Source organism: Eurosta solidaginis, chromosome 4, assembly GCF_040869045.1.
Source record: "Eurosta solidaginis isolate ZX-2024a chromosome 4, ASM4086904v1, whole genome shotgun sequence".
Lineage (NCBI taxonomy): Eukaryota > Metazoa > Arthropoda > Insecta > Diptera > Tephritidae > Eurosta > Eurosta solidaginis.
Window position 1 is genome coordinate 49,557,882 of NC_090322.1, and position 19,415 is coordinate 49,577,296.

The 19,415-nt window shown below is 34.3% G+C and overlaps 1 protein-coding gene across 5 annotated transcripts in view; it reads right to left on the bottom strand.

The window, feature by feature from the left end:
- Window positions 1-961: 961 nt before the first annotated feature.
- The window catches only part of Smr (Smrter), a 512,335-nt gene continuing 493,881 nt past the window's right edge, over window positions 962-19,415 (bottom strand). For 4 of the 5 annotated variants that reach the window (XM_067781478.1, XM_067781475.1, XM_067781477.1 and 1 more), the window contains 5 exons: window positions 13,395-15,975; window positions 12,200-12,336; window positions 11,498-12,125; window positions 10,584-10,707; window positions 962-10,521 (listed from right to left, as the gene is read on the bottom strand). In XM_067781478.1, the coding sequence (XP_067637579.1) occupies window positions 8,917-10,521; window positions 10,584-10,707; window positions 11,498-12,125; window positions 12,200-12,336; window positions 13,395-15,975 (5,075 nt within the window). In that variant the 3' untranslated portion in view covers window positions 962-8,916. The remainder of the gene's footprint in view (window positions 10,522-10,583; window positions 10,708-11,497; window positions 12,126-12,199; window positions 12,337-13,394; window positions 15,976-19,415) is intronic. The other variant, XM_067781480.1, reaches the window with a different exon arrangement.

Sequence of the window (19,415 nt, forward strand, 5' to 3'; positions counted from 1 at the left end):
CATTCCAGGACATTTCTTGATGAAGTATGTGTGAGATTATGGCCTTATTGGGCGCCTGGCTATCAATATATATATTGATGCAGCTTAAGGCTTCCTCCAGAGCTTTTGCTCTTTCTTCACGGCTACACATTCCAAGATCTCTTTCGAAGTTCAGGTATGGGGCCATGTAGTCTATATCGCCCTATATTAGATGACGCTATGCTGTTATGGCCATACGACCTGAGCTCAAGCTGTACCGAGGCCTTAAGCCTTGTTGCAGTTGTAAGCGCTGTATATTGGTCATTAGGTCTGCAGGAGGAATGTGCAGAATGGTCGCTGTCGGTGTAGTTTTTAGGGCTGCCGCTGCAGAAGGCGCAGGTAGCGGAACAAGCCGGTTTTATATCTGTCAAAAGACTGCCCACTCTCGCGAAACTCGCTTAAACCTTCTTGGTGTTTTTGCGGTTACAACAACAAAATTCGGGAACCATATTTTTCTTCTTCTTGTAGCGATAAGGTGACTGCCCGAAGGTGTTGAGGTGCTTTTTTAATGTCGATAGTCCTTTGACGGATGCACAACGTTCCGGGGAGTAACATCATTTCGGGAGCAACTTGGGATCGTAAGTGCCTTGCCTGAGGTTGAAAATTGGTTTGGCAACCCCTTGAATATGTTGCACTACACAACACCTTGAGCGCTCACACTCTTCGGGTGCGAGCTGCAGTTCTTGCAGCAGTGCTAGTTTTCATGGCAGAGCAACACGTTGTTTGACAAAATTTTAAACAGCTGTGGCAACGTACTGATATACCCAATGTATGTTCTGGAGTGTCCGTGTTCGACATAAACCCTCCAACCTACAACTTATTCGTCTAGCAGCAAATCTCAATTTGGTCCAATGGAAGAAACATTTCCGCTGAAAGAGAAAACTTGCCTAAGATCAAAAAACCTGGCCTAGGGACCGAAAATATTCGAAAATAATATAACGAATTTTTTTTTAATTTTAATATGCTCATTTATTTATTTTCTATTTTTATCAATAAAAACCATCATTATCATTTTTTAATTTTTTTCTCATATACGTTTTTTTGTTGTTTATATATATCATTTATATATGTATATATAATTATAAAATAAAAAGCAAAATAATAATTGTAATTTTAATAATTAAAACTGTTGATAATAATTCACACAATTGCTAACTAAATTAATTAATTAATTAAATCGATTTAAATTAAATTACACAAAAAATAATGAATTACTTATATTTTTTGTTTTATATAAGTTTTGCATTTAATAGCGTTTCTTTTAACATTTAATATATATTTATATATATATATATATATGTGTGTATAATTATACATTTTATAATTAATTTTTAAATATTTTTAGACGCTTGTATTTTATGTATATTTTTTACCATTTTTCACATTTTTTTAAATTTAGTTATTTAGTTTGCTTGTTTTTTTTTTTTTGTTGGAGAATTGTTTATTACTTTTGTTGTTATTATTAGACGTAATTGTAGTTGGTACAAAAAAAAAGAGAAAAATATATAAAAAAAAAACCAAAATCTACGCAGATATTCCGTTGTAATTAAATTCTAAACACTCTTTCACACATACATACACTCTACTATATATATACGTTGTATTTATACATATGTGTTTATAAAGTAATTCTTAAAGGTGTAAGTAAAAAAAATATATTTGAATTAAATTAGCGTGTAAGAGACACAACAGCAGCTGGGCATTGTATGTAGATTTTAGGGATCCGTTTGTTTTGAAATCCGTTAAAATAATGCAAATTTAGATCATGTAAAGAACTTTGTGTTATATTATGAAAAGTTATATTGTGATAGAATTTTCGAAAACAATTGGATGGAGAAGGTACTGAAATCAATTTAGAACAAAAATTCGAAAAATATTTGAAAAAAAGTTTGAATTGAGGAATTTGAAATGAAAACATTATATTAAAAATTTATATCGAAAAATTATATAGAAATTCGAAAAACATTTAAAAAAAAGTTTAAAGTAAAGAATTTGAATAAAAAATAGAATCTAAAAATCTTTTAAAAAAATTAAATCAATAAATTTTTGTTCGAATATAATACAAGAAAAAAATTTCGAAACATTTTTCAAGCCAGTTTTTAGAAAAATGTTTCGGGGAGATGTGAACTGAAAGATTTTAACATAAAAAGTTTAAAAACATATTTTAAAAAAAGTTTAATTAATTTCGCAGTGTTCAAACGAGGATTGAATTTGTTTCCAAAAAAATTTAATTGTTAAAAAATCTGTGCTGAAAAATTATAATAAAATTATACTGAACAAATTATATAAAAATTAAAAAAAAAAATTGAAAATGTTTGAATTCAAGAATTTTAATTAGAAAAAATTTGAATGAAAGGTCAATAAGAAAAATCATAAGAATAAATTTATATAATTTTTAGAAAAATGTATACGGGAGATTTGAATTTTACAATGTTAGCTAAAAATGTTTATAAACATATTAAAAATAAATTTTTTTAATTAACTTCGAAATGTTTCAATGGAAATTGAATAATTTTACAAATTTAAAAAAAAATCATTTTTGGAAAAAATGATTTAAAAATGTTTTAGCTAATTTTTGGAAAAATGCTTAAAATAATTTGAATTAAAAAAAAATATTATAGAGCAGTTGTGAAAAATGTTTTGAAATTTTTTTTAATAAGTTTCTGTTTTGATAGCTTAGACATTTAAAAAAAAATAGGGTTTTAACGTTTTCAAAAAGTTAAAATTTCTACACCAATAACATAGCAGTGAAAAGCTGTGAAGGTTTTGGATTAAATTTATAATAAACTTGATACAAAAAAGTTTAAAAACATGAACATTTTTGAAATAAGTTAGGTTAGGTTGAGTTGGTCGGTCCGTGACGGCCTCACATAGACTGAAATAACAGTTTTTCCAGAGTTTTGAATGAAAAAGAAAATGCGAGATAAAATTAGATTATTACACAATTTTTAATAAAATATAAATTGAAGGCAAAGTTAACAGCGTAATAAATTTTTAAACGATTCAAAATTTTGTTTATTTAAAAAAATAAAATTTTATTTTTGTTAAATATTTGGAAAAAACTTTTTTTGAATAAATTTTTTTTTTTTGTTTAATATTAAACAATAATTATGCAAGATAATAGCAAAATATTTGAAAACAAAATTACTGTTTAAAAAAAAAAAAATAAAAAAAAAATTGCAAAAACAAAAAAAAAACGAAACTTTAGTTTCAGAAAAATGGGTTTTGTTTTTCAAATATTCATTCCCAAATAATAACAAAACTATTTTATATCATAAATAATAACAAATACGTGCTTTTTCCGAAAAATGAAAATTTGTTTAGTACGTTAAGATTTTTTTTAATATTGCAAAATATTTTATAATAGCTATTCTTGCCAGTCAAAAACTTTTTGATTTTTTATTTATTAAAAAGTTTTTTATTGAATAAAAAGTAGCAACATATGTTAAAAATTAGCAAAAAGTAGTTTCATTAGAAAAAACCATTATTTAATATATTAATGTATTTCTTTTAAACAAAATTTATAAAATTTATTTGAGATAGGAAAAATAAGGTGTTTTTCAAAAAACAAAAACTATAATAATTTTTGTTCGCAACAGCTTAAATTTGAAAACCCAATTTTATTAAAAACAAAAAAATATTTCAAATCAAAACTCGAACAATTTTTAAAAAAATTTCAGATTTTTTTTTTGTTCAAAAATGTTTCAGGCAATCTTCACTGATTTGCAAAAGTCGCCAATAAATATTAATTAAGAGTCGTTTTTGTTTTAACGGCCTATTGATAAAGTATTGTTCTGACCTTGAGCTCGAATCAATCAATTATTTTTGGATTTAAAATTTACAGAAAAAAGTTCTTTTCAAATTGTGTGTGTGTTTGATAGCAACGAAAAAGAAACCAAACAAAAACAACACTTCGTTTTAACGCACAAACTAGAAATGCGCTAAGTAATTGAACACTTCAACATAAAGTAAACGAAAACTTAACATGTTGTGCAAAAGTTTAAATACTGTATGTAAAATCTAACAAAATTCTTTTTTTTTCAAAAAAAAAATAATAATAATAAAAAAAAAGTTTCGGGTTTGCTTTAAAATGTGAAAACGCGAGGGCGTGGCCATTATGTATGTATAAGTGCATTATTTTTTTGCATTTCTTATTTGTATTTAATGCTGTTGTTTTTTATGCAAATATGGAATTTTTAGCAGTTTTTTTTTCGTTTAAAAATTAAATAATTCATTACGCGTTTGAAATCAATGTTATGTATGGGTGTGTTGTGTATTTGTTCCTTTTGTGTTTGTGTGTATGTATGCATGTAAGGGAGGCGTGTCTCATATTTACACGCTTTTTATCAGTTTATATATTTTTATTTAATTCTTTTTTGTATTTTTGCGCTTTTTCCTTTTCTTTTACTTTATTAGTTTTACACATTTTATTTTTTTTTTATTATTTTTAATAATAATATTTATATAGCTTTACATTTATGGTTTAATAATATATATATATATACCACTTTTTGTTATTTAAATTTATTTTTAAATATATTTTTAGTACATATTTAAATTTACCCTTTTAAATAACATATTCGTGTAGCATATTTTCAATTTTTTATGTTTTTAATTTATCATTGTTTAATTTTACACGTTCGGCTAGCTTGTTTGTTTGTTTTTTTTTTTTTTTTTTTTGTATATTTATATTCAGTTTATTTTGTTGCCACAAGCTTATGTAACTAAAGGCATATAATTACAAAGTAAATATAAGTTAATTACTATATACATTTATATATTTAAGTTTATTTTTATTTTTTAATTTTTATTAATTTTTTTTCCACTTTTTTGTGGCTGATTTTCATTATTTCTTGCTTAATCGCACCGCTGCGCTGCGCATCAACAACAAATCTCCTCTGTTGTTGTTTGTTGACTTTTTACTGATTTTCTTAACTCAGCGCTCATAAATTCATCAGCATCATTGTTCACCCTGCTCTCCTTTCTCCAATCCTCCACCAGCTTATTGGCTCCTCCAAAAGCCAAAAAGCTGTTCTTTAAACAACACTATCAATATATTCAACCTTTACAGCATATAATTTGTTCTTCCTTCCTCTTAAAATTTTATGTTTTTGTAAACTAAAATTTTTTTATAAATAAAAATTTTTTACATATTCATTTTTTCCTAAATTTTATCAACTTTCAAATTCTATATTTGCATGCCTTATTTCTTGCTCACTTGCTTTTCACTACTCTCTTTTTTAAACCCCTCTCTCTCTCTTTCATCATTTCTTCTTGTTTCTATATATATATTTTTACATTTACATATCATTTATATGCAACTTTCATTTTCAATTTTCTTTAACTAAGTAGTGTATGCTGTTGTAAATATTCAAATATGTTTATTGTTTGTTTGTATGTTTTTTAGTTTTTATTTAAATTTTTTTTAATATGATTAGCAAAAACAAGCGTTTCGTCGTCTCTCTTTTTTACCACTTTATTATCAATATATATTTATACATTTGTTAATATGTAATTTTTAAATTAAATTTTTTATGTTTGTATACTTACGTTTTATTTAAATTTAATTATAGTATAGAAAAGCTGAAATGTTTTTTTTTTTTAATTAATAACTATTGAAATTTTTTCTGCGCCAAACAGCAGCTTCTTGCTTTTAGTCCAAAACTTCAGTTTTAAAATTAGATATTAAAATAAGTTTAAATATTTATAGTTGCATACTTTAAGCTTATACATAAATGTATTTACTTTTTTTATTTGTTAAATCAGCATATTTTATAAATAAAATGTTTAATATTTCTTTTCTCCATTTTTTTGTTTTTTGTTGCAATAAGTCTTAGCGTTTTTTTTTTTTTTTCTCTATAAATAATTTCCATGTACCGGTCTAGAAAATAACACACACAGTTTTTGGCTACCCCTGAAATTAGTAGGTTCTCTTCTTATTGTAAAAAAATACTAAAACATTTTTAAAAGATTTTTTTTTTTAATTAAGAAACTTTTTTTCTAAATTTAAAATTAAAAAAATTAAAAAAAAAATTATAGAAAAGCGTATTTTTAAACAAGATCGAAACTTCTATAAATAGTTTACTATACAACTTTACAAAATAAAATTTATAAGACTTCTTTATATTACAATTAAGCAAAAAAAAAACTGGACAAAAAAATAAAAACGAATAAAATAAATTTTTAATATATTTTCCGTAAGTTTTCAAAATAAAAGCAAACAAAACAAAGTTTATTGGTTTTTTTTTCAATAATGAAAATAATTTAGTAAACAATTTTTTTATGTCTTAATTTTTTTTTTCAAACATCTTTACAAAAAAATATATATAAACCTGCTTAAAAAAAAGACTTTTATTTGGTTTGATTAAATTCTTCGCATCAGGTTTAAAGGCTTTCAAATTTTTTGTGTATATCAACATATTTGCTTTTCACAACAAAAAAAATTTTAAATTTTTTATTAAAATTTTTTGCCAAAAAAAAAAATTTTTTTTCCAGCGTAGTTTTTTTTTTTTTGGTAATACAAGTTCTATTAAACACTTTGGGTGTTTTTGAAACAAATATGAAATAAAGTGTTTCTGGAAGATATTCTCAGATGGAGGCGTTGATGGTAGGCGAGATAGGTTGATATTCCACACAGCCGTCGATTTGCTGTAATATGTTGCAACCAAAACTTATCTGTATTATTTTCTGTCCATTTTTTCTCATTTTTCTTAAGTTTGGCTTATGTGCCTATATTTGTATGTGTTTGCGTTATTGATTGTTTTAATGCATTTTCACATTGTAACTGGTATTTTATTTTAATGTATTTTCGGTTTGAAAAAAACAAAAAATCGCACATCTGCTGTATTTTGTTGCCCGGATATTATTGCATGCTGGTTGTAAGGGAAATTTTCCAAATAAATTTGTTACTTTTCGATGTGCACTGTTTGAAAAAAAAAATTATAAAATAAAAATAATTTTAGGTTGATTAAAATTTAAAAAAAAATATTTTCGAAAATTTAGGAATGTTATTGAAACAAGTTTCATTTTAGCACGAAAGTCTGAATTATACGCGAAAAAGCTTTCCAAACTCATTGAAACAATGTTAGGTTTAAAAAAAAATCTTATTTTTGTGTGAAAGTTTTATTCGTGCAGATTTTTTTGCAGCACAAACTTATAGTATCGCACGACACAGTTTGTTCTCATCTGCACTTTGCGACCATTCCTGCTTTCTAAGTACCACATGATTTTTTTTATGAAAATAAGCAGGGCTAAGTAAATCATATCAACAAACATAAACTTTCTCGAAGATGGCAATTTTTCGAACACTGAGCTTTTTTTGAAAATCCTTTCTTCCAACATAAAAGATAGTGCCTGCTTCGATAACTTTGAGCAAATTTGAATATTTTAAGCTTTTTTTTTACTAATTTTATAATAAGTTCGAATATTTTTCTAAGTATAACGCTTGCTAGTGTAGTGATAGCCAAATTGTGTCAAAAAATAAGAAGCATACGAGAATCCCAACACGAAACATAAATAAAATTTCAGCTCCTTCAAGACAAAAAAAAGAGGTATAACTTCGAAAAAATATAATTTCTAAAAAATTTCGAACTTCGAAAAATTATCAAATTGCATATTTATTTATCGTTGTCTGCCAATAAAGAAAATGTTTTCACAAAAAACTTTTTGTCGAAGAAATTTTGTACACTGGAGTAGCGCATTTTACTTTAGAAATAAGTTAAAATATAAAAACTATCGAAATTCCCTTAAAAATTAACCAGCTTGCATTTTATTGCCTATATGTGGCGTTTTTGTATTGCACACGCAGTGGTACGAGTTTATTGTGTACATTGGTAAATGCCTACTATGCAGATGAATATTTTTCCATGTTTCCAATTTTTTTCGTATAATTTACCAATATTTTGTTGCTGTTTGAGTTTCGATTATTTTTATCAAAAAATGTATGCACATGTAGGTAGGTAGGTTAATGAGTGTATATCGAATGCTCTATATAGATCACAGCGCTAACTCATATTTTTGGCAAATCACAACTCGAATGTATTTTGCTGTTTATAAAATTGCATACATACGCACAAAACTTTATTGCATTACTATAGCAAACTACGATAATATAAGTTTCATATAACTTATCGCTGTTACTGTACAATTTGCATGAAATAATTTTGTGCAGCTGCCAAATTTCAAAAATATGTAATAGAGCATTTTCATATTTCGGTGACGATAATAAGGTTTAGGTGTATATTGCCAATACAAGTGGTTTATAAAGTTGTTTTTATTGTTAGGTGCTGTCAGATTTTCTTCAAATAAGCAAAAGCTGTAAGAAATTTGAAACTCAACTTAAAAACGCGCACATGACGGTTTATGTTTTGAAACATAGAGAAAAGCTTTTGCTCTTCAATAAGGTATTACAGTTATTTTCTTATATAGCTATTTAAGATAAAAATATAATTCCATTCCAATGTATGAGTGGGCTGACTATTTTGGGTGTGTGTATGTGTCTATTGATTTGTTGATATATTCAGATTTTTTGTTACTGCAGGCGTACACTGGACTATTATAAGAAATGCATACACATTTTAAGACGGCAGCTGCGCTAAGGTAATTATTAACAGCACCATTGTTTTAGAAGTAGTTATTGCTATTGTTACTACTATTGCCATTGCTATTATTGTAATTTCGATTTGCTTGCAGCTGATAATGTTGCTGTTGTTGCAACTTTTGTTGCTGTATATGCTTTTGTTGTTGTTGTTGCTGCTGGTGTTGCATACGTTCGCGCTCACAATGCCACATTTGTGGGGCCGTTTGCTGTTGCTGCATGTGATGTTGCTGCTGCTGCTGTTGCTGTGTCGGTAGCTGTTGTTGTTTTTGTGGCGTGCATCCAGACGCCTGCAGTCATAACTAATCTTCGTCACTCAATGCCTCATATTGTGCTGACAACAATGGTTTTGGCTCTACCGCAGTCGCTCCACCTGATTGTGACGCTGCCGATACTCCACCAGTCGCTGACATACTCACGCCGCCACCAACGGCGCCACCCATTGTATGACCACCAGATGCTTGTTTACCCATGTGCGAGGCAGGTGCTTGATGTGCCAACGACACCAACTGTGCCGATGTCATTTGTGATGGTGGTGGCAGACCGGCCACTGAACTGGGCACATTTAATGCGCTATAAGGATACGCATATGTCGTAGGCGCGAAAGTAGTCACAGGCGCTTGATGTTGATAGGCGCCCAATTGTGGTGGTTGTGAAGAGACTATGTTGTGGTGGTTATCGTTGTTGCTATTGCTGTTATTGCCACCACCGCTGGATGTTGCCGCAGACAGACGTCGATTATCACGCCCATCGTCATATTGATTTGGTGTTTTACGCATTGTGCTACCAATTGAACCGCTACCATCATGCATATCCTTGCCGCCGCCGCCGACCCCCACACGATGATCATTATGCGCGTGCTGATGCTGCATTTCTTCATCCTCAGTACGCATTACTTCAACAATGCGATTTTTAACATATTTCATTGTATCGAATGGATGGTTTTGTGTCACTGAGCCACTTGAAGGCATAACTACACCGCCGCTGGCACCCGCATTCCCACTGCCACCGCCTGGCATACGTTGGTCATGCGGGGATGGTATCGATGAAGATCCCGCACTGCCAGCGCTACCACTACGCGCATGCATACCTAAAGGAGGTGCACCGCTTGATGGTAGCGGTGGCCCATGCGGATGATAATAATGACTAGCAGCAACAGCTGCTGCTGCCGCAGCTGCTGCCTGATCATGTGGTGGTTGCATCATTAACTCATATTTACGTGGACTCACTGTCTGTTGCATGCGTATGATATTACGCTCATCGGCTGGTGTATTCGCACGTCCTCCACCACTACCGCCAACAGGAGCGCCACTATTTCCAGGCTGACCCGTATTGCCGCCGCCACTAGTGCTAGCATTGACGCCAGCTCCAGCATTTTGTTGTGCCTTATTACGTTCAGCTGCTGCAGATACAGCGGCTGCTTCGGCCTCCTTCTGTTGCATGCGACGATTATATTTAGTCCAATGATCGGTCATAACGATGGGTTGCTGCTCTTGTAGATAGGGCATATAGTTGACATGTGGTCGCAATTGCATCGGATTTGGACAGTAATCATTCGCTATTATCGAATCGGCTAGCTCACCAAATGTGATGTTGGTTTTAAGCATTTGCTGTTGCTTTTGCGCTTGTGAGTTTGGTGGCAGAAGTGTGCCACCAGCTTGCGTGCCAAGCCCACTTGGTGGACCGCCCTGAGAGCCAACGCGGCTACTATGCGCAACATTACTGCCACGTGAGCTCACCATACTTGGCATATTATCATGCTGATTGCTACCACCGCTTGCACGATCGTTATCCAAATCGATATTGATGACATTGGGTGAATTTGTTTTGACATTATTCTCAGCAGCAGCCAGAGAAGCAGCACTTGGATGCTGACGTGCTGATGGTGGCAATTCACGTGAGTTATACTGTAAATAAATGAATGAATACATTATTTTAACTGCATATGGCTTAACTTGCAAATACTCACATAAGGTGGTCGATTCATACTCGCTGGATTCGGCTCTGAGCTCCCCTGTATAATCGATTGTTTTATGATGGCATCGATTAAGACCTGCGCCGACAATGTACTATCCGGTGGTGCCCTGTGATAGCTGCGCGTTAATAGGAATACAAGCACGTACACAAACATATAGATAAGAAAATATGATCAACGCAAAAATGGGTGGTGATCATAACATTCATGCCGATCATGCGGTCGACGACGTACAATGACCAACGATGGTGATGTTGGTTGATGATTAATGTGTAGCGTAATATTTCATGAGTGACGTTGATTATGGTGAAGGCATTGGTCGTCGTTGGTCATATCACAGACATTGTTGTAGAATACAAAAAAAGAAAAAGAGAGACAAGAGAACATAGTTAGTATGAATGAATGTACCATGAAATGTGGTTTAGAACAAATAATACAATTGATTTCCTAAAACTAGATAAGCTGAATCCTTAGATAAATATATCTGTATGTAAAAAAAGACGTGGGAGAAATGCTGACGAGAAGGCAGAACTTTTTTAATAGTTTGGCAAAATGAGTCTCTAATAAGAAAATATTCATAACATAAAAACATATTTGTAGTTCAAAATCTCTACTGACTGTTAGTAAATTTCCACACTTCTCTAAGAAGAAACTCTTATAATCCACTTCTCTACAGTCCTATTTAAAGTAGATTTCATTTTTCGTTAGCATAAAATAAATTAAAATACCATAGCTATTACTTTTAGAAGAACCTTTCCTCATCATTTCGAACTTTACCCCCGAACCAAATCGAAAATATGTTTTAAAAATATTCCTTGTTCTCTTTGTATACGTTGGTTGATTTGTTAGTGTATTTTGTGATGTGCTATTTTATTTCATGGTTGCCGCTCTTATTATCGTTCACTTACAGATCTCTTTCCCGATCGGGTATTGCACGCGGCGGTCCTGTCTCGGGTCCACCACGCATGTAATGTTGGGCCGCTGCCACCGCACTCATACGCTCCGTCATACGTCGCCCGGCTGCATCACGCTCATTTGCCGCTATACATTCTACCATGCGTTCACGTTCACGCTCACGTTCGCGCTCCCGCTCTCGCTCACGTTCACGTTCTCTTTCGCGTTCACGTTCTCGTTCACGCTCACGTTCCCGCTCTCGTTCGCGTTCCTTCTCACGTTCACGCTCACGATCACGCTCTTGTCGCTTTTGTTGCAAATCACGATCACGTTCAATCGCGTGCATACGCCGTTGTAAATCTGCATTGGCTGCTGCACTTGCTGCAGCTTGTTGCCGATATTGATGATGCTGTTGTGCTGCAGCAGCTGCTACAGCAGCTGCTCGCTGATGTTGATGATAGTTTAATTGCATCATTTGATAGCGTATTTCAGGCGGCGGTTGTGTAGGTGGAGCGTGTTGTTGATGTGGTGGCGGTGGTGCTTCGTGTCGCAGCTGCTTCTCTTCTTTCTGCTGTGAGGGTACCGGCAGTTGTGGTTGCTGTACGGCCACATCGACGAACGATGAGAAGGCGTCATGACCGGCTAAAGGATTGAATAGAAAACAATATAATTAGTGAATTTGATCAATATTAAAATGGCTTTGTTCGAATACTGACCTGGCGGATAATTATGCTGCATGACATGTAGACGGTTTTGTGGTATCGTGGCAGGCGAAGGCGGCTTCGAACCAGTATTATGGCGCTGTATTACGCCCTGGCGTGGTGGTGGTGGTGTACGATGTGGACTTGGCGTGCTGTTGACATATGAAAAAAATAAATAAATAAATAAATGTAAGGCGCGATAACCTCCGAAGAGATCTAAGGCCGAGCTTCTCTTCCAATTTGCGTCGTGCTCCTCTTGATTTTCCCTACAAATTGGCCGGAGGGGACCTACATGTTTTATGCCGACTCCGAACGGCATCTGCAAGGCAGATGAGTTTTCACTGAGAGATTTTCATGGCAGAAATACACCCGGAGCGCTTGCCAAAACACTGCCGAGGGGCGACCCCACTTCGAAAAATTTTCTTCTAATTGAAAAACCTTATTTCTAAAATTTTGATGTTGCTTTGCCCGGAAGTTGAACCCAGGGCATACGGTGTGATAGGCGGAACACGCTACCATCACACCACGGTGGCCGCCACGAAAACGACATATGAAGCATAGTTAAAAAATAGGAAACTAATGAGTTATTCTAAAATTTTCATTTTATTCTATATTCGAATTTAAATTCGTAACTCGAAGTTCTTAAATATGTTTTTATAAACAAAGAAAATGGTTTCTTATTGACACGTACATATATGTATATCTATCGAACATGAATACTTTATCGAGCACGCATTACCGAATTCGAAGATGCAACTAAAAACATTAATTTTAGAAGAAACTCGAATTTTGTAATGTATTAGCCAGAAAAAGATTCCTTGACATATACATAAATTACAACCATTAATTCTGGACTTCGGATTTCGCAACTCCAAAACAAATTTTTTACTCTGAAAGTTTAAAATTAAAAAGTTTCTGTCCACCTGTTAGTGTGAATGTGACGTCACATGGAATCGGAACAAGGCAGTATCTCTTACATCGAATTTCGCAAATCAATACAAACAAACGGCTTTGAAAAAGTAAGTCTCGTTAAAATTTCATTATATGCTTTTTTTGCGAAATTCTCTTGAATTCGAAAACCGGAACATGGCAGTATATCTTATTTCGAAATTCGAAAATAAAGTCAATCCAAGAGCTCTGAATTACATACTGTCTGAATAAAATTTCACTATATGATTTTTTTGTCACTATATTGTTTTTTTCAGCTTACCTGTTCACATGTTCTGCGGGCGATGCTCGACTCGAGTATTCTGTTCGTCCGCGCTCCTTGTCATAAAATACCAATGCGCTAGCTGAGCCGCTAACACTATTGCGTGGCGATGGCGACTCCTTATCCGAACCGCCACCTCCGCCTCCAGTGCTATTACTACTGCCACGTGATACATTTCGCTGTTGGCCCTGCATCTGCTGTGACGTTATGTAATCGTGCAATACAATTTGACGCGTGCTCAAAACAGGCGACTGATCCACAGAATAGGGTGAACGTGCATAGGGTGAACTTGCGCCATAACCCTGTGGTGGTGGTGCTTGTGGTGAGGACTGTTGCGGTGGTGGTAAGACACCTGGATGACCGACCACTGGCATTTGTTGCTGCTGTGCTGGACTTTGACGCTGCGATGTTTTATAATATTCATATGATCGCTTGCTTTCCAAATGATGTGAAGGCAGGTGTATCGGTGTGCCCTGTGTAATGGAGCCAAGTTTGTTGCTCGCATCGCTACCGGACGGTGGAGTTTGACGTAAAAGATTATCGTATTTAGGACTCAATGTTGTGGGCGATGAGTGTACAATAATCTGTTGGGCATTATTCACAGGTGTACCATGTGTTATGGAACCTTTTGGACCCACCATCATTTGTTGTTGCTGCTGTTGTTGAGATGGTGATGCCGTTGCTGCATGTGAAGGCGCACCATGTATCAATTGTGGGCTGAGTTTAGGTGCCATTTTGGCACCACCTACTTTACTACTATTGCTCACAGCGCCCGGTGGCAATTGCATATGCGCCTGGTGTGTTGATGGTGGCGGTTGTTGCGGTGGCGGTTGTCCGCCAGCCGCTTGAGATCGTGCGCCCACACCAGATTGCGTTATGGGAATGGGTACAGCTTGCGGCATATACACAGAACCGTGAGGTCCCTTGCCAACAGTTGCTGGATGTGGATGATACATATATGTTGGATTTGAAGAACCTACTAATTCCGGCCCACGGTACATTGACGCGGCATTGCCAACATGCTTCACAGAGCCTGGAGGTGGTTGATGACGAGGGCCATTATCATTATTCGAAGAATTCGCCCCACTGGATGAGGAATGTGGCGAAGGACCATCGCGTGATGGTTTCTTGATGGAGAGGTCAAGTGTTTGTGGTTCGGGTTCATTGTTGCGCTGCTGTGACACAGCTGAGTAACGCATTGCATCCGGTGGCGGTGCAGTCGTCTTACCAGATTTTACCACTGGTGTTATAGTGGCCTTGATCTCATGCTGATGCAACATACCATGCGGTGGAAGATGCTGATGTGGCAGATGGGAATTTACAACAGATATTGTAGCCAAATTGTCGGGATGTACCACAGCGCCAGGTGGTCCTTGACTACCAGGTGGACCTTGTACAGCATTGATGGCAGATGTATTTGATTGTCGTGCACTTAAACCGATTGGCTGACCATGCGCCTGCTGCTTTACAATGGAACCGTCATTGCGGAATTCACCAACTATTGTTACATCATTATTTGAATTGTTGTTTATGCTGTTGCTGAGATCAACACGACTGCGTATCGGTTCCATGCTGCTAGATTTAACGCCATGCATAGGCGACGCATTCGGCATTTGTGTTGGCATTTTTACCGGTGGTTGGCCCTTCGTCTTAAGCGACAATTCAATTACAGAATACAGGACATCCTGCACATTTGCGCCAGTTTGTTCACGTGGTGGCATAGACATTACTTGTTGTGGTGGTCCATTTTGCTGTGCAGTATGGAGTTGTTGTTGGGCGGCATTCGTTGGTGGTGGTGCAAGACCAATGTTACCCGTTACACCAATACCACCACCACTATTCAGTATTACTTTTGGACTTTGACGATTCGCTGGTGAATTTTCGTTCTCTTCATCTGCTGTTTCAGTGGCTGACGAATCATACTCCTCTGAGGTTTTTTGTTTCTTCGGCGCTTGTCCCAGTGGTGGCAAAAGCCTTTCATCGGCTTTAATTCCAGAGGATGTTATTGTTATCGTAGTCGTATCAGCTGCATTCGTAGCCACACTTGCCACAATTGGTACTTGTGGTTTTTGTACATCCTTTGTCATTGAGTTGTGTCTTTGCGATTCGGGACTTTCCACCGAAGCAGTATCACTGCCGCCCACTTCACGTTCATCACACGATGAAGTGCTCACATCAGACTCATCGCAATCCATACGACGATCTTCATCTGTTAAGTTTATATGTGGATCAAGATCCAATTTACGTCGTATACGCATAAGGCAAGCCGAACAACAACGTGTCGCTTGCGGTGGTATTTGAAACTCTTGAAAGATCGGATCTCGTATATCGGGCGCGAGTTCAAGTAGACGTGGCGGAATGTTGTGTAGACGTTTGGCGCGATCTTTCGGATTCGGGCACGTTGGAATGGGGCAATTTGTGTAGCGATTACGTACCGATTTGCATTGGCATGAATTGCAGACGCGCGCCCCCGCCGGTATTGTGTCATCTGGAATGCCGTACTGTTGGCCGCGACCCTTTTTGAGTGGACGTGTGCGCGGGCAGGCCTCTGCTTTGCAAACGAAACATGTGGCCAGTTTATCTGAAAGAGAAGAAAAGTACAAAATTTGCTTTGAATAAATAATATTTATAAGAAATAGAAAAAAATTTTATCCTAGAAATATGAAAAGTTGATGCAGTTCTAAGCGTATGACGTTGCATTAAGCTCGCTGCAGAAATTTGCTCCCATGAGATCATTGTGTATATCGGAGATCTTTTTAGATAAAGTTATCCGGCCTATCCTCTAATTTAATATACACTATCTGCATTGGGAAGATGGGTTTAGAATCAAGATACCTATCGTGGATTGGTTAAGTTCAGGTAAGAATGAGGTTGAGTTGAATATAAGTTCAAGTTACACTCGGTTGAGTTTAAATTGAAGTAAGTAAGGGATATTGTGTAAAAAGCGCCCAACCGACGGGCGCTAATTAAGTATCTTTAGATTTTAAAGAAAATTTAGAAGAAGCCGTAGGCTGGAAACTAAGAAGACTTGAAAAATTAAAGGATAGACTACAAGCATGAGTACGTATCTGCCTTTAATATAGATTTTTCTGCTGTATATTAAATAAACGACTTGCTGTTGAGTAGATCAAGCTCTGGTAATAATGGAAGCAATTGAGTTGAGGATAAGATCAATGTTGGTTTGCGTAAAGCGTGAGATTTCATGTGGAAAGCGCCCAACTTGCGGTATTAGCAGTAGTTTTGTATGACAACTAGCGAGTAAGCCGTAAGCTGGCCACTAAGAAGAGAAGTAGAATACAAAGGTATTGTAGAAGAACAAGCACGTCTCCTAGGCATAGCTGTGATTTAAGGGGATGTGGTATTAGGAATGAAGAAAACAACCTGGATTAGGTAGGTTAAATTTAGGTAATGTTCGGTTAAGGATAAGTTCTAACAGGATATAGTTGAGGGTAAGTCTCATCAGAAGCTCGACCATCCTATGAGAGAAATTGAAATTAGAGAACCTAGGACAAACATTACTTTATGACAGTGTGTAGTTTCTTGTACAACTCATAATACAATTCAATTCAGCTTGTTAGCCTCAAAGTACACAAAACATCTTTTAAATTTCTAAAAAATTTTAATGGTATGCAAACATCAGCAATGTGAAGGAAGAAAATAAAAATGTGTAATTAAATGAAATAATAAGAGCTTTTTAGGCAGACTATACTAAGGAAATCCGTAAGCGAATATGGGAAGCACATCGCCGTTCCAAACTGGTGAGGGCAATTAAATACTCGCAAATGCACTTCAGCAGTAAACCGAAAAGAGGGGGGGCCACTTCAAGTACAAATGCGTCAATGAGCCAAATAAAGGCGGAAAAGTAAGGTATAGGAAAAACCAACAAAATAAATGAGTGTATGTGGACGAAATGTGTGTAATGGGAGTTGAAAATTCACGTAATTAAAATTTTCAAGGATATATGGAACAAAGAAATAATGAAAAAAAAAAAATAATAATAATAATAATAAGTTGCACTGAGTGTGGTTTATTTATTAACAAAAAAACAATGGGAAGAAAAAAGGAAGCAGTGTAAATTTCATTATATGCATATGAGGAAAACAAACCAAAATCACATTCACAAAAGAAAAAAGGAAAACAACAGCAATACCCTTTAGAAAAATAAACAGACAAAAAAACTTGAAAGTTTAAGTTAATTATTTATATGCAAAGTGCTTTCTTCCAGCGTTCCTTAAATAACAGAAGGGCGGCTGCTTGCAACATACTGACCCTATGCGCTTGCTATTTACCATTTTTATTTGTTTTTTTTTTTTTTTCTTCAAAGTAATTTTTAATTTTTTTATTTTTGTGTAAGGAAGGGAAGCTCGGCCTAAAATCTCTTCGGTGGTTACTTCTATTTATTTATTTTATATATTTTTTTTTTATTTAAATTTTTATTCAAATTTTTCTTTTTTATATTTCTATTATTTTTCTATTTATATTTTTCAATACATTTTTTTATTTTAATATTTTTTATTACAACTTTTTATTCAAATGTTTCCTTTTTTATTTAAATTTTTATTCAAATTTTTCCTTTTTATGTATGAATTAAGCGGGAAAACATTTATTTGAAGCAATTTTTGATTTATAATTTATTTAATAATTTGGGAAAATGATGATGTCACGTTGTTTAAATTTTTTCCTTTTTATATTATTATTTTTTCAAAATTTTCATTAACTAAATTTTTTTTATTATTTTAATATTTTTTTATTACAAGTTTTTATTCAAGTTTTTCTTTTCAATATTTTTTTATTTAAATTTTGTATTCAAATTTTTCCATTAAATATTTTTTTAAATTAAAATTTCTTTATTATAATTCTTCTTTTTGTGGTTTTTATATATATTTTTACTTAAATTCTGTATCCAAATATTACCTTTTTATATTTTTTATACATATAAGTTTTTATCTAAATTCTTCGTCAAATTGTTCTTTTTTTATTAAAAAATTTCTTTCACTGTTAATCGCTGTTAATTTTTTGTTATTCATATTTTTAATTTATGTATCAGCTTTTATTTAAATTTTTATATTGTTATAATGTTCTAAAATTAACTCTTCTCTTTTTCATTTACATAAATCAATTTTTGGTTTATACTTACAATAAAATTTGTTTTATTTCTATTTTTTACAAACAATTTTTTTAACGATACGTCAAGGTAGGTTAGGTTAGGTTGAACTGGGTGGTCCATGAGGACCTCACATAGACTGAGTAAGTCCGTAGTGTTACCAGAAGTTTGTTTTAACGACCAAACTGAAAAACCCTATCAAAAATCAGGCCCTATGTTATAAAATAACTCCGTCCTCTTGGCAAATACTAGAAGCTTACTAGGATTTAAGCCACTTGCTGCTTCTAGATCTGACAGCTGTATCATTCCTAAAGCTGGAGTCTTAGCCTGGCAAGCGCAGGGCAAGAGTACAGAACGTGCTCGATCGTTTCCTCCTCCACCCCGCACTTCCTACATATGCTATCACTGGCCAAGCCTAATTTAAAAGCATGTGACGCCAGAAGGCAGTGTCCAGTCAGAATACCCGTCATGAGTCTACAGTCCTCTCTTTTTAATGATAGAAGCAACATTGTTAGTCTAAGGTTGTAAGACCTGCACATAATCTTCGACACTTTACAGCCCCGCGCTTGAGCCGACGCCTTTCCTGCTTGGTCGATCATGTGCACCTCTCGCCTTCGCTTAATTTCGCCCAGTCTAATTGGTACGTCTACGGAGCAAGCTTCAAGGGATGCGCCCTTTTTAGCTAGTTCATCCGCTTTTTCATTCCCATCTATTCCCATATGCCCTGGGACCCAACATAGATGTATGCTTCTCCCTGTCCCGATTCTCTCCAGGGACTGCTTACACTCTAACACGTATTTAGATGCTGTGCTATACGAAATTATTGCCTTAATTGCTGCTTGACTGTCAATACAAAAATTAACACGATTGCAGCTTGGGCTATTTTCTTCAAGGGTTTCTACTGCTTTGGTTACGGC